Source organism: Coloeus monedula, assembly GCF_965178545.1.
Source record: "Coloeus monedula genome assembly, chromosome: 3".
NCBI lineage: Eukaryota > Metazoa > Chordata > Aves > Passeriformes > Corvidae > Coloeus > Coloeus monedula.
The window spans coordinates 98,334,651-98,347,787 of NC_138783.1; the positions used below are offsets into that span (position 1 = coordinate 98,334,651).

Genomic DNA, 13,137 nt, shown 5'->3' on the forward strand with positions numbered 1-13,137 from the left:
TCATTATAGAGGTCAGGCAATTTGTTTTTAAGATCAGACTAGTCATTTTTATGCCCCTTTAATTATTTTACTATGATGAGATATTTCAATTAGAATAGAGTTTTGCTAAAAATAACTTAAGATCTTTTACAATTTACATTTTCTTTTAACATCAATGATGATTGTTTTGAAAGGATACTGCTGAACTTCTGGAAAAAAATATCATGACATTTAAAATACAACTTTCAACCTCTACTATAGTGGATGTTTAAGTGTTAAAACATTTACGTTGTTATATGCATATGACACATCTTCCATCTTCTTGTATCTTCAGAAATACTTTGCAGCCGAGCAAACATATAAACTGCACTGAATTATGCATGAAAAAATATTTTAGGGCTCCATCTGCTAGGCATTTTTTACAGTTTGTTTCTTAAGTTAAAAATGTTTATGCTGCATTATATTCGGTATAAAACTAGTTGCAGCACCTTAATGGATTTTATTTCCTAATATTCTTTATTATCACATGACTAAACACATCTAGTAAGAACAGAAGCAGAAAGATCCTAGTTCAGCAGGGCATTGAAACAAGGTTTGGAATTTAACCATTTAAATCATTCCATTGTGTTCAGGAATTTTACTGATTGAGACTGTTCAAGAGAAGATACACAGATTAAGTAATGTATAATATTTTCTTTTTACTATCAATATCTTTAATTTACATTAAACCAAAAACATTTTGCATATTTTAATTGCCAGGTTTAACCTTTCCCATTCCATAATTTTAGGCTATGTCCATCAGATATTTGTAAGCTTGCCTCCAGCCTTGCTTTTTGTTGAAAGTGCAGTGCAAGTTAATATTTTTTTCTGCGCTCTACAGCCAATTACTTCTGTTACTAGGATACTGTTTACCATAAAGATCATGATGTAGAATGTACAGGGTAAAAAGGAATAAAAACCACAGAAAAATGAAAAGCTTTCTGAGGGGATAAATCCAAAGGCATTGATGATCAACTACTATCCAGCTATAAAATGTACCTTTTTACATGGGTCTCAAGAAGCAACTCTAAATCTGTTAGATTCCATTATTAAAAGAGAAGACAAAAATATTTAAATGAGAGGTGAAAGAAGCATTTTACGCATGGAGATAGAAATGAGCTAAGCCCAGTATTAGCTACTTATATTAGCTTAGGGCTCCACAGACATAAAATGCTGTTGAAAGGACAGCAAATAAACTAAAATATAGGAAAAGTGGATTCAAGCATAAAATATATGAATTTGTCAAGTAACCACAGAAAGATATAAAAAAAATGTACACCAGCTGTGCTTATACTTGGATGTATATTGTATATTGATGTATACCCTTGAAAGTGTATTTGAGTTGTGGCAGTCTGGTGAAGCTTCCACTGACTGGAAAAGGAGGAACATAACCCCCATTTTTAAAAAGGGTAAAAAGAAAGACACAGGGAACTACAGGTCACCCAGTCTCACCTTTGTGCCTAGCAAGTTCGTGGAACAGATCCTCCTGGAAACTGTGCTGAGGCCATGGAAGATAAGGAGGTGATTGGTGACAACTGACATGTCTTCACTAAGGGTAAATCCTGTATGACAAATTTGGTGGTATAATAAGAGGGATAAGAGGGCTGGAGCAGCTCTCCTATGAAGACAGAGTGAGAGTTGATGCTGTTGATCCCAGAGAACACTCTGTGCTGACCTTTGAGCAGCCTTCCAGTACCTAGGGTGGGTTAAAAGAAAGCTGGAGAGGGACCTTTTACCAGGGCAAACTAAAAGAGGGCAGGTTTAGATTGGATGTTAAAATTCTTTACTGTGAAGATGGTGAGACACTGGAACAGGTTGCTCAGAGAGGTTGTTGATGCCCCAACCCTGAAAGTGTCCAAGGCCAGGTTGGATGGTGCTTTGAGCAACCTGGTCAAGTAGAAGGTTATTGTCAGGAGGTTTGGAACCAGATGTCTTTAAGGTCCCCTCCATGCCAAAACATTCTGTGGTTCTATAAAAATCTCCATTTGACTTGGACAGCTGTGAAGCCCTACAACTGGTGGAGGAAGTCCATCTAAATGCCTAATTTTCATATATAAATTTAATGCAAAAATGTAGACGACTTTGAAGGTTGCCAGAGGTATGTCATATTTGTGTTAATTGTAAACAATAAAATTAAACACAAAGAGAAATTCTCAAAGCTAATTGTAGAGGAAGAAGCAATCCAGAAATAGTGGTTTTGGAACCTGTTGGAGATCTGGGACAAGGGATTTCCTCCAGCATTGCCAGCAGCTTTTATGGTAAGTCTATTCTTATTCCCCAAATAAAATGAAATAAATACTTAAGTGTGATTTCACCAGACTGTTTTGATCAATGTTAAATAATACAATGTTACCAAATACTTAGACAAAGTAAATGTTGGGGCAGATAAGATGTATTAATTTAAGAAACATGATGACTGCCTCTAGCGATGAAGAAATTATTCGTCACCTACATTTAAAATGTTTTATGTTTGGACAAGTATCCTAGTTCTTTTTTTTTTTTTTTTTTTTTGAATGAAAGACATTGATAGAAACTGATTCAGATTTGTTGGAATAAATGCTATGATCCCAGACTGAATATGTAAAATATACACGTTTTTAGTTCTGTTTAAACCACATTTGTGCTTAGGGACACGTAAATTTGTTTTGGTATGAATCATTAAGACAATAATTCTGCATTCTCATTTCTCTACCTCACTGTAACTCTGCTCTTTACCTACTTCCATTACAATGTAACGTCATGATCCTAAGTACTGTCAAATAACATGTCAAATATAACACCAAATAAAATTCTAATACTGCTAATTGCTACTACTACTAAATAAAACTCTAAAGCCTCTTAAAATGTAGCTTCCAAAGGAATAACATCATTTAGAAGCATAAATTAATCCTTGTTCAGTTTTGTGCTTACAAGGTTAAACTGCAAACCAGCAGCTGGGTAAGCTCATTAAAAAAGTCTCATTCTATCTGCATTAGCTTCACCAAAATCTGAAGTACAGCCATATCCAAAACTGAAGTAATTTGACATTAGCAAAATACCAGGCTCAGACCGTTAGCAAAATATCAGACTCAGACTCACTATACTATAAGCATACATTTCCCTGCACTTTTTAATGAATTATTTGCACTGACTTCCTCAGACAATGTAGCACGATACAATATATCCCAGAAACAATATACCCAAAGGACGATGAAGATTTCCTCTGGACAGATAACTGTCTAAATGGGCTGTGATCCTGATTGCTTGTTTCTATTTCTAGCAATTTGTAATTCACAGAATAACACAATACAGAAATTAGCAACAAACCCTCCAAAAAACAAGAAAAGAAAGAGATATTTCTAAAGATTTTAGTGTGTCAATCTTTCTGGAACATTGTCGCAGATTGGGTTTGTAACCGGGCGGAAACACCAATTTAGTGTAGTGGTTTGGTCTAAAATACTCATTACTGTTTATCTTCTGTGAGATAAGAATTAGGAGAAATGCAAAGCAGGCACCAAACTTGAAAGAATATAAAGAAGTTTATTAACAGACCTAAAAGAGGGAAAAAAAAATTATACCACCTTCAGAACTCTCCTCCTCCCCCCACCTTCCTCCCTTCTCCCACTGAAAATGTAAAAAGACAACCCTTAAGATGTTCAGTCTGTTTACCACTTCCATAATAACCTTGTTCAGTCCATTTAGAAAGAGAAGTCTCTTCTTGCTCATGCTATGAAAACATTATCACAACGAGACAGCCACCCACTTCCAAATATTGTTCAGTCCATTTAGGAAGAGGAGTCTCTCTGCCTGCGTGTGAGTCCTTTCCCCTGACTTGCAGCTTTTCCCGCAACTGCTTTCGAGGGTCCACTCTTGAAGTTTCTTGGGGTACAATTTTAAGGTTGAGCCGTTCAGAAACAAAAACAGAGGCCCTTCTCCTTCCCTGGGAGCAAAGGGTCCTCCTCATCTTTATTGTTAAGACTATCTCTGGGAGCATCTCTAGGAACTGAGGTTTTCTCCTTTCCCATTTGGAGCAAAAGTCCTCATCTGGTCCATCTCTAGGAACTGAGGTTTTCTCCTTTCCCATTTGGAGCAAAAGTCCTCATCTGGTTCATCTCTCCCTGTCCAAACTTCTCATGAAATTACAGCTGTGCCAGCATCTGCCTATCTCAGCGCAGGTGCTTTTGCTTACGAGTTGAACACTCCACCCCCCATATCTTCATGAAATTACAACAGGATACTCTGATATATCATAGCTTCACAACAGAATTTCAGCTTTAAGCATCTCCTCTCTCTCTTCCCTCAGGTTTTCAGCTCTTCACAGCAGTAAAAGGGTTAATCTCACCTCGGCCTTGCAGCTTTGCAGCTGGAATGTTGAATTTTTCTTATCGCAGTGGAGAGGGGGGAGAGCCAAGCCGCTCCGGCTGCCCACGGCAGGGCTGTGGGGGGGTTCCATGGTTGGAACAGGTCCATGGCTCCAGGATGGCCGTGGCCCGGCCCAGCCTGGCCCAAGCAGGGCCTGGCCGGGCCCGCTGGCCCCCACACGGGGCCTGCAGCCACCTGTGCCAGCGCCGGAAACGAGAGAGAGCTTGGGGGGGAGTTTGCCTATTCTTAAATGTAGATCACAGAGGTGGTCACAACTTTAAGTGGCTTAGAGAATTGTCCATATTCAAACTGGCCAGCTGATAGGTTCTATCAGTTCCCAGAGGAAACTGTAAGCACCCCTTAGCAAGGACAACCCTTCCGGGACTATGCTTGCTAACCTATGACAAACGTTAAATAGTGAAAAAAAGAAAAGTTCAGAGTTGAAGCAGGAGACACTCCAATCTTATGCATTATTAATTGCCATAACAAAAGTGGCATGTACTTGTCAACATTAATCAGAAAATTCAAAGCATATCAATCTTTTTAAGGAGTGTCATATTATGAAGCCTACCCAATGTAACTGATTATTTAGAAGAGATAATATGCAATTTTTAGTGGACTGTCTACAACTTCTACTAATCACCTTAGATAAAAATCAAGCCTAGTGATCACAGAAAAGCATGGTATCTTTATCCGTGTTTCAATATTAATTTACATTTAGTTTTGCTTGAAATTAATTAGAATTAATGTGCATCAGTTACGAAGTCAGTAACCTGATTTCAGCAGAAAGTTAAATTTCAGTTTCACAGAAATGTTTTCTGTACTTTTTTTTCTATTTCTGTCCATCAAGTTTATATCCTCTTTATTCCATTGCAATTTTGCTCATTTTCATCATCAAAGAGAAGCAGCATTTTCTAAAGAAGAGATGAACACTGTTGCTAACTTTAAGACGCAATTAACACAAGATATTCAGGGTGGAAATCAAATAAAGTAGGGGAATGAGGTTTAGGAATAAGGTTTAATCACTACTTCAGAAGACACACCAATGCAAATTAGAGAATCTGCAGCTAAGTTCCCTTAACTGGTGGATACCTCTAATAAAACACCCTTAAATAATTTAATTTCATGTAAGTTTCCTCTCCTCACCTCGCCTTGCTTTGCCTTGCCTCTCCTTTTTATTCAACAATGCTTTAATTAGGGGAAGCCCTGCTAAACTTACAGCTGTGTAGTGATACTGATGGCTTTTAAGTCTTTCACTACACTCACATTAGAGAACAAAGCTGATTGAAAGGAGATTGCAAAGGACACGTGCAGAGGAAAGGATTGTATAGTTGTATAGGCTTGGCTAGAGAGGTAGCCCACAAGCTGAGTGAGGAGAAGACCTAGCAGCTGAAATGTTGATGGTGAGGGAAAGAAAGAGGTGAAGGTATAACCAGAACACCAGAATAAAATAACAAATGCACCAGAGAAACAAAGCCGTGATATTAACAAAGGTATTCCTTTCATCAGAGTAGAGAAGAATATCTCAGCCCTGAAAAGTAAACTGAAAATTTTGATCAATCCTCTGAATGTCAGTATTTGTAAATAGACTTGAACTACATGGTTTCCCTGGCTACATAGGCTTCTTATCCCTCAAAGGTAAATGATGAAAATATAAATGGTTTATGATGAATGCATTCAATGACAGTCATTAAACACTAAACATTTTCGAGGAAAGATTCTTGAACTTTCCATACAAAAATAATTACCTAATTTATTTAAACTAATTTATTGTTAGGAGGCCTTTGAAAGCAGGTACTGAAGCTACTGTGTGTTGCTGCAGGTTTAACTACATTGTCTGTCCTCAATTTTTCTCAGTGTCCTTGTATGAGTAAGATTGAGTAACACTGACAGTTAAGAAGCCTTGATTTAACTTGCATAGATATATCTGGAGATCCTTGCCAGACCTGAGTTCATTTGAGATGTTGCTTGACAACCTGATCCTTTGAACTCAGTCTGTACTTGATCTTGCACCTCTATGTTGCCATGGCTCCCAGATTAAATAATATAACTCTTTTGCCCTAAAGGTACACCAGCAAGTAACATTGAGGTCTTCTTAGTTGTGCTTTCAGTTCTGGAATACTGATGCACAAAATCTCTTCATGCACAAGCATGCACATCATTAAGTTTCCTTTATAAACCTCCAGAATACCGTTTGGAAAAAAAGTAGAAAAGGATGTAACTGGAATTTCTAAAACTCCATTAAAATGATTATTATGGTGTCCATCCTGTTAACCTTTATGATAGTATTTTCCACAGTAGCTGTTAAATTGCTTCCTGAAATGTGCCAGAAGAGGTGACATTGGCAATATGTTCTTCATTTTACCCACATCTTCAATGAGTAAAAATGATTCTAATAAGTCTTCACCAATAATGATGATCCCCTAAGAAAATACTGCCCCTATCTTTCTGTAAGGTTTAAGGATTGTAAAGGGCATACCATTGTCAGACCCAGTGAAGTGCCCTTTGGAATATCATAAACAAAATGCAACATAAAATAACAATACATGCCATGTATTAGGATCTAGGTACATAAATGTATTCCCAATGTAAGCAGTTTTTCTTCATGGAAAAGCATGGTAGTTTAAAGAGTAGCAGCAAAACATTTTTCTGTGAAAGGCTGGAGCTGCGGGAGGTGATGAAAAGCTTTGTGATGTCATGTAGTACTTGAAAAGTCATGATTTCTAGCTATAGAAATATAAATTTTAAATTATTTTTCAAATGTTTACCACTCTAGCTTAGATTCAAACTGTGAGATATGTAGTCATGGTAGAAAACATTTCCCAGCAATCACAATATTTTCAAAGAATGGTCTTTAGTGAAGCAGAATATTCATCTGAAAGGGAGCATTTTTTTATTATTATTATGAAACTTTTGGTTGTGTAATTAGAGAGGAAAACCAGATTAAATAAATTTATTTGGATTTTATTTCAAATATTAAATATTTTGATAAAATTATTTTCCTTGATCTGTTCCTTTTTCTTTCTTCCTTTTTTGTTCTTCCTCTTTTTGTTTAGAATTTTTTTAAGATTAAGAAACTGTGGACATTTCCCATTTTTTCTTTTTTTTTTTTTTTTTGAGACAAACATGAACATGTTTTAATGAAAACTTTAGATTTTGACAAAAACGCCTGTCTTTCATTAGTAGAAAATATAAGAACCATTTTGCTCCTAAGTCAGTGTTGTAATTCACCTGTTTTCTGTGGGTTACTGCTCTTCTATATGGCCTGAAAGCATTTTTGCAAGTTAAAAGGAAAGAATGTATGTCTGATGCCTACAATCAGGGATGTGAATCCATATATCAACTCATAAGTAGAAGGGAGTCATTTTTCAAATACCAACTCCCAGCTATCTGTGACTTAACTCTGAGGGTTAGGTACCTTATGTTTTGCTGTAAAATATAACATTCTGTTGTAGTTCAACATTGCTTAAAAAGAAATTTTTCAGCCAGTTTAGATTTTTCCTTTCCGAGGAATACAAAGTTTTGTCTCAACTAGAGGGTGACCTTTTTTTGTGATATTTATTACTGCTCTGTGAGTATTCCCTGCCCTCTGCCCTTCTTTAAAAGGCTTTGGAGCACACATTATTTCAGTGTTCAAGACACGTTATTGTTTTACTGTCCCTGTCAATGTTTCAGTAGGGTGCTCTGTTACTGCCAGAGCACAGATACCTCCCATTCAGCTCAGTGTTAGATAACACAGATTCTTGAACCAGATTACAGAAACAGAGAAAAAACATATGGATGGGAAATTAGTCTTTATCATTTGTAGTACTTTTACCACATTCATATCTTTGAATTTATAGGGTGTGCAAAGGCCTCTCACATAAAAGGTCCAAGACAGGGAGCAACTGTATTCTTCATGCTGGAGGAGTTCATCAAATATAGTACTGGTTCCTAATGATGAGAAGGAAGGGACTCTGGTAGAAGTGTTTTCCTGTGTTTCTGGTGGTTTTTTCCTTGTCTTGAAAAGCAAGATAGTACTGAAATAATACTGAATAACACTGAAACAATGAAGATGAATTTCCAAATTAAACTATAACTGTTCTGCACTATGATGATACATATGATCTTTTAAAGAACCTCTGAAATTCCATTGTTTATCAATCTGTGTGGGTTCCTTGCATCCACATTTTTTTGGCTGTTGATACTGTTTAAAACAGTTTATTAAGTGTAATCTACTGCCCACATCAATACTAATATACTTAGCATTAATCTTCCGTGTTGTGTTGCAAGAGCTCTGATTCTCCTGCCTCCTCACAAGAAGCTTGTTTGCCATCAATCAAGTCATCATGACATGCCAGTTATTTTTTTCCTTTAATTCAAACATGATGCACAGGAGCTCCTTAAAAATGCAGCGCTAGGAACTCTGGAACTGTCAGCCCCAGTGTCAGGGTTTCCCCAAAAGGAGAGCTCCTTTTTCAACACAGCCATAAAGCCTTAACAAAACAGATACATAAGATAAAGTTGTAGATCAGGGCTTGGGTTTTTGTTTGGTTTTTGGTTTTGGTTTTGGTTTTTTTTTTGTTTGCTTTGTTTGTCTTGGTTTGTTTTTTAAACAGTATAACCCGCCAGCCCTGTTCTGCCTGGGACAACTGGAATTGCCAGCTCTGTCACTTTGGTAATCAGTCACTGGAGGCAAGGCTGCTTTTTCAGCCCAAAAGTCAATCTTCACTCTTGTGATTTCTAGTCCTTCCAACCATCACACTGTTCCCCTGTGCTTCTTCCTTTTTTTTACTCCCCAGGAGTAGGCCACTTTTGGACACATTCCCCAGCAGAGCAGTATTTTGCGGCAAGGGTTGGGGGCTTTGTTCTCTCCCTGCCACCCCTATGCTGAAGCAGGCAGCTCCAGGAATCTCTTGGCTATTCCCCTTCCCAAAGTTTCAGCATTATCTGTTTCAGCCATCCCTCACGTGTTTCAAGAGAGACTCCATGTGACAGAGCAGAGGGATGAGAGGGAGGAGGGGGAAGGAGAAGGTAGCTTTAAGGTGATGGGATTTTTCTGTTTTGCCCTACCAACTGTTTGTAACAGGTATCAGCTGTACCTCTGACCCTCTCTCATGTCTATGCCTGTCTGCCACCTCCTCAGTGGAGGAGGAGTACTTTGCAAAAGACCTTTCATTGACTATGTATCGCCTACAGACTGGAGAGAGACCAAAATATTTCTCACTGGCAGTTTTAAAGTACACAAGGTTGGTGTTTTCCCATCACAAGGAGCAAGCAGGTCAGCAGGAGATAGCCAAATTCTGTTATTTCTTGTAGTGACACCCCGAGAACTGGCAACTTTTAAGTGCCATGTTATACTAAACTGACCTGGCATATATTCCAGGGGATATTGGTATTGCTTTATAAAACTTTGATACTATGCTTGAAGGGATATCAATCAAGTTAATCAAAGTATGAAAGAAACCTGAAAATGAGGACAGGGGAAATAGGAATTGGCTTAAATATAACCAGGAGGGAATAAAGAAAGACCACTTGCTAAGGAAGACACCAAAATACTTTCTGAAACATAAGAGTTCAAAATGTCGGCTTTAGTTTCATCCCAAATGAAGAAAATTGATTCTGACAGTAAGAGAGAAAACCCAGCTGCTGATGGGTCAGGAGCCCTATACAGCAGTTCAGGCTTGTGTTTACCTCCCCATTCCTCAAAAAGACAGGGTGGAATGGAATCTATGTGAATGGGAACTTTAATTACTAATTGTTTCTTATTTCAGTGGGAAGCACTCAGCCTAATACACTGGGATGACTGTGTTGTGACAGTCATAATTGCACTGGTGCTAACTCTAACATGGGGGAAAACTGGATTTTCTGATAAAAGATGCCAGACAGAGGAGAATCATTCTCCAGGTGTCTGAGGGGAGGCCATTACCCATGGAATGCAAATTTTATTTTAAGTTTGATCTCAGTGGGAAGAATACATTTGTATGACAAATTGAGGAAACAGCAAGTAAAGAGGATTAAACATATACAGAATATTAAGAAACCTTCTTTCAATAGTTGGAGGCATGGAGCTTTATCTTTCAGTTTCATGGTTTGTCACTGGAAGTGCCCAAACTAAACAAGTGAGTTCACAACAGCCACTGGGATGAATGTATGCACAAGGAGCTAGTTTGCATATAAAATCAGCATAAAATGAGAAGAGTTGATTGGTAGTCTAGAAATGGATGCAGATGGGAGAGTGTGCTGAAACAGAATGCTTGGATATTGGTAGTGTTTCCAATGCTTTTGTCCAATTTGAACACCTGTGTTGTCTGTTTGCTGAACAGTAGGAGTTGCCTGTGATGTTACACCACAGATTTCCAGTGAATCCTGTGGCCTCTGGAGCTGAAGCTAACCAGAATTCACTGCAGAGACATGATTTTCCTGCATTGCCATGTTTCCTTCTCACTACAAAATCAGTTGATTTTTTTTTTTTACAAGAAACCCTTCTAAGTATTTCCAATGAAGAAAATGGATTTTTCTAGTAGTGAAGATTTGTTGGGATCAGTAAAAAAAAAAAAAAATTGATGCCGTGTGATGTTGCCTGACATGGTTCTAGCTGAGAGGGAAATGGGCTGATATCAGAAGTTGGTGACTGCTGTAACAAATGGTTGCATTCATACCATGGTGGGTTCATGTCTACCAATCACCATGTTATCAAAAAAGAGACAAAAATCTGGGGTTAGTATTGCTCAAAATAAAACTTAACATATTTCAATTTCACTCCAGAAGATATTCTATCCTGTGGGCAAAATGTGGGTTTTCCTGGGGGTGTGTTTGTATATTGGGTGGGTTCTTTGTTTCTTTTTTGTTGCTGCTGGGTTTTCTTCACTCAAGAGAGCACTCATCTGCAATGAATATGATTTTTACTGTGTGCTTGAATTGCAAATTACAAAACTTGGATTTTGAGATGTCTGATAGTTTTTCCACACCATCCAAACCCCTGTCTCCTTGCTTACTTCACATAGCAAACTAATACTGAATCCTGTAATAGATATACATAACTCAAATAACCTTGATGTGAGAAAATTCCTCTAATTATGTCAGATATATCCAGTATTCCCAAACTAGGTGATAAGATGCAGTATGCTAATTAGCAGTAAAAACTCAAGGAAAGCTTCTGATGAATGACTATCAACTGCAAATGTATGGAGATTAGTTTAAAAGCACTGATTAAATATTTTTTATGATTTTTTCAATACTTATTAATATTGGTCTGCATGGAATTGCTTATCTAATCATGGTAACACAATAGTCCATACCAAGTAATCTTTACAAGACACCAAAAGAGCCCCAGAATCCTGTGGCCTTTTGGAGACAGATGCAGTAAAAAGTCAAGAGTTTGTTTCTTTACATTTTTAGCTCTCATTTGTCACTAATCTTTCTTGGTTTCTGTGCTAAAGTCAAGAGTTTGTTTCTTTACATTTTTAGCTCTCATTTGTCACTAATCTTTCTTGGTTTCTGTGCTAATATGTTTTCTGGTATAGCAGCTCTGGTTTTGTGTTTTTAGCACTCATAGAAAGTTATAATGGAATTATCTTATTGGAAGGAAAATATAATGATAAAACTGTATATACATTAGCTGTAACACTTCAATTTTGAGTTATTCTTTTGGTAATATTTGTATACAATTTGGCATGGTAGTAAGAGAAAACTCTATTAAAAAATAATTTTCGTTTTGGTAATTTTACAGAGCACAGTGTCACTCATACAGCTCAAGAAATAAGAGCTATGCCAAGGAAACTATGTAGCGATGGAAGTCTCCTGTTTGACATGTTTTCCTGTTGAAGAGAGAGGTCCAAATATTTTGGAGAGTTTTAGGCACTTAGAAGTCATTTAATTTCAAGTTAATCATAATTTCATCAATTTCAGTCCATGGAACTTTAGCATCTAAATGGCTTTGGGGATGTGAGTCAAAAAGACTCAACATATTTAATAACTATGTTCAGCCACACGGATTAACACCTATAAGATGTCTCTGGGCTAAACTTACTCAACTGCAAAGGAGTCATAATTTTGTTTTATGGCATTACTATAGAAGTTACTTTTCTTAATTAAACAGACAACTTCATTAAGTCATACGGGGTTTTTTTTTTTATCATATATGATTTAATGATGCCATCACAGAATCACAGAACAGTTGAGGTGGGAAGGGACCTTCAGAGTTCTTCTGGTCCAACCCCCTGATCAAGCCAAGCAACCTAGAGCCAGTTGCTAAGAACCAGGTGCGATGGTATTTGAATATCTCCAAGGATGGAGAGTCCACAATCTCCCTGGGCAATCTGTGCCAATGCTCAGTCACACTCGCAGGAAAAAAAGTGTTTCCTGATGCTCAGAGGGAACCTTCTGTACTTCACTTTGTGCCCATTGCCTCTAGCCCTGTCACTGGGCATCACTGACAGAAGCCTGTATGCCTTACACATGTATTCTTACGCAGAGAAATGTATATTTAAAAGAAAAATATATACCCCTAATTATTAATCTCAGATTTATGGCTCTTGCTGACTGTCTTCTTTGGTGCATCATGGACTTGATACAATTGTCTTAACTGGATATTTTAGAGATTTGTTATGGGAAGTAAAAAAAAAAAAAAAACCAACCTGATTTTGTTCTTATATGTTTAATGTTTCCTATTTTCTCTAAGTAATTTTTCCAGTAAAATATTAATTCTGGTTCTGCAGATGTGTCCTCAAATTTGAACTGTTTTCCCACAAATGAAAAAATATATATACATCTATTCCAGAGCTGAGTGTGCTGAAA

General features: G+C 37.3%; 1 protein-coding gene across 1 annotated transcript in view; it reads left to right on the plus strand.

The window, feature by feature from the left end:
* The window catches only part of STS (steroid sulfatase), a gene marked incomplete at both ends in the record, with an annotated part of 123,621 nt that extends 110,763 nt beyond the window's left edge, over nucleotides 1-12,858 (plus strand). The window contains 5 exon segments of the mRNA XM_082278171.1: nucleotides 12,071-12,099; nucleotides 12,104-12,208; nucleotides 12,505-12,558; nucleotides 12,561-12,752; nucleotides 12,754-12,858. Coding sequence (XP_082134297.1) covers nucleotides 12,071-12,099; nucleotides 12,104-12,208; nucleotides 12,505-12,558; nucleotides 12,561-12,752; nucleotides 12,754-12,858 — 485 coding nt within the window.
* Between the last annotated feature and the right edge of the window lie 279 nt (nucleotides 12,859-13,137).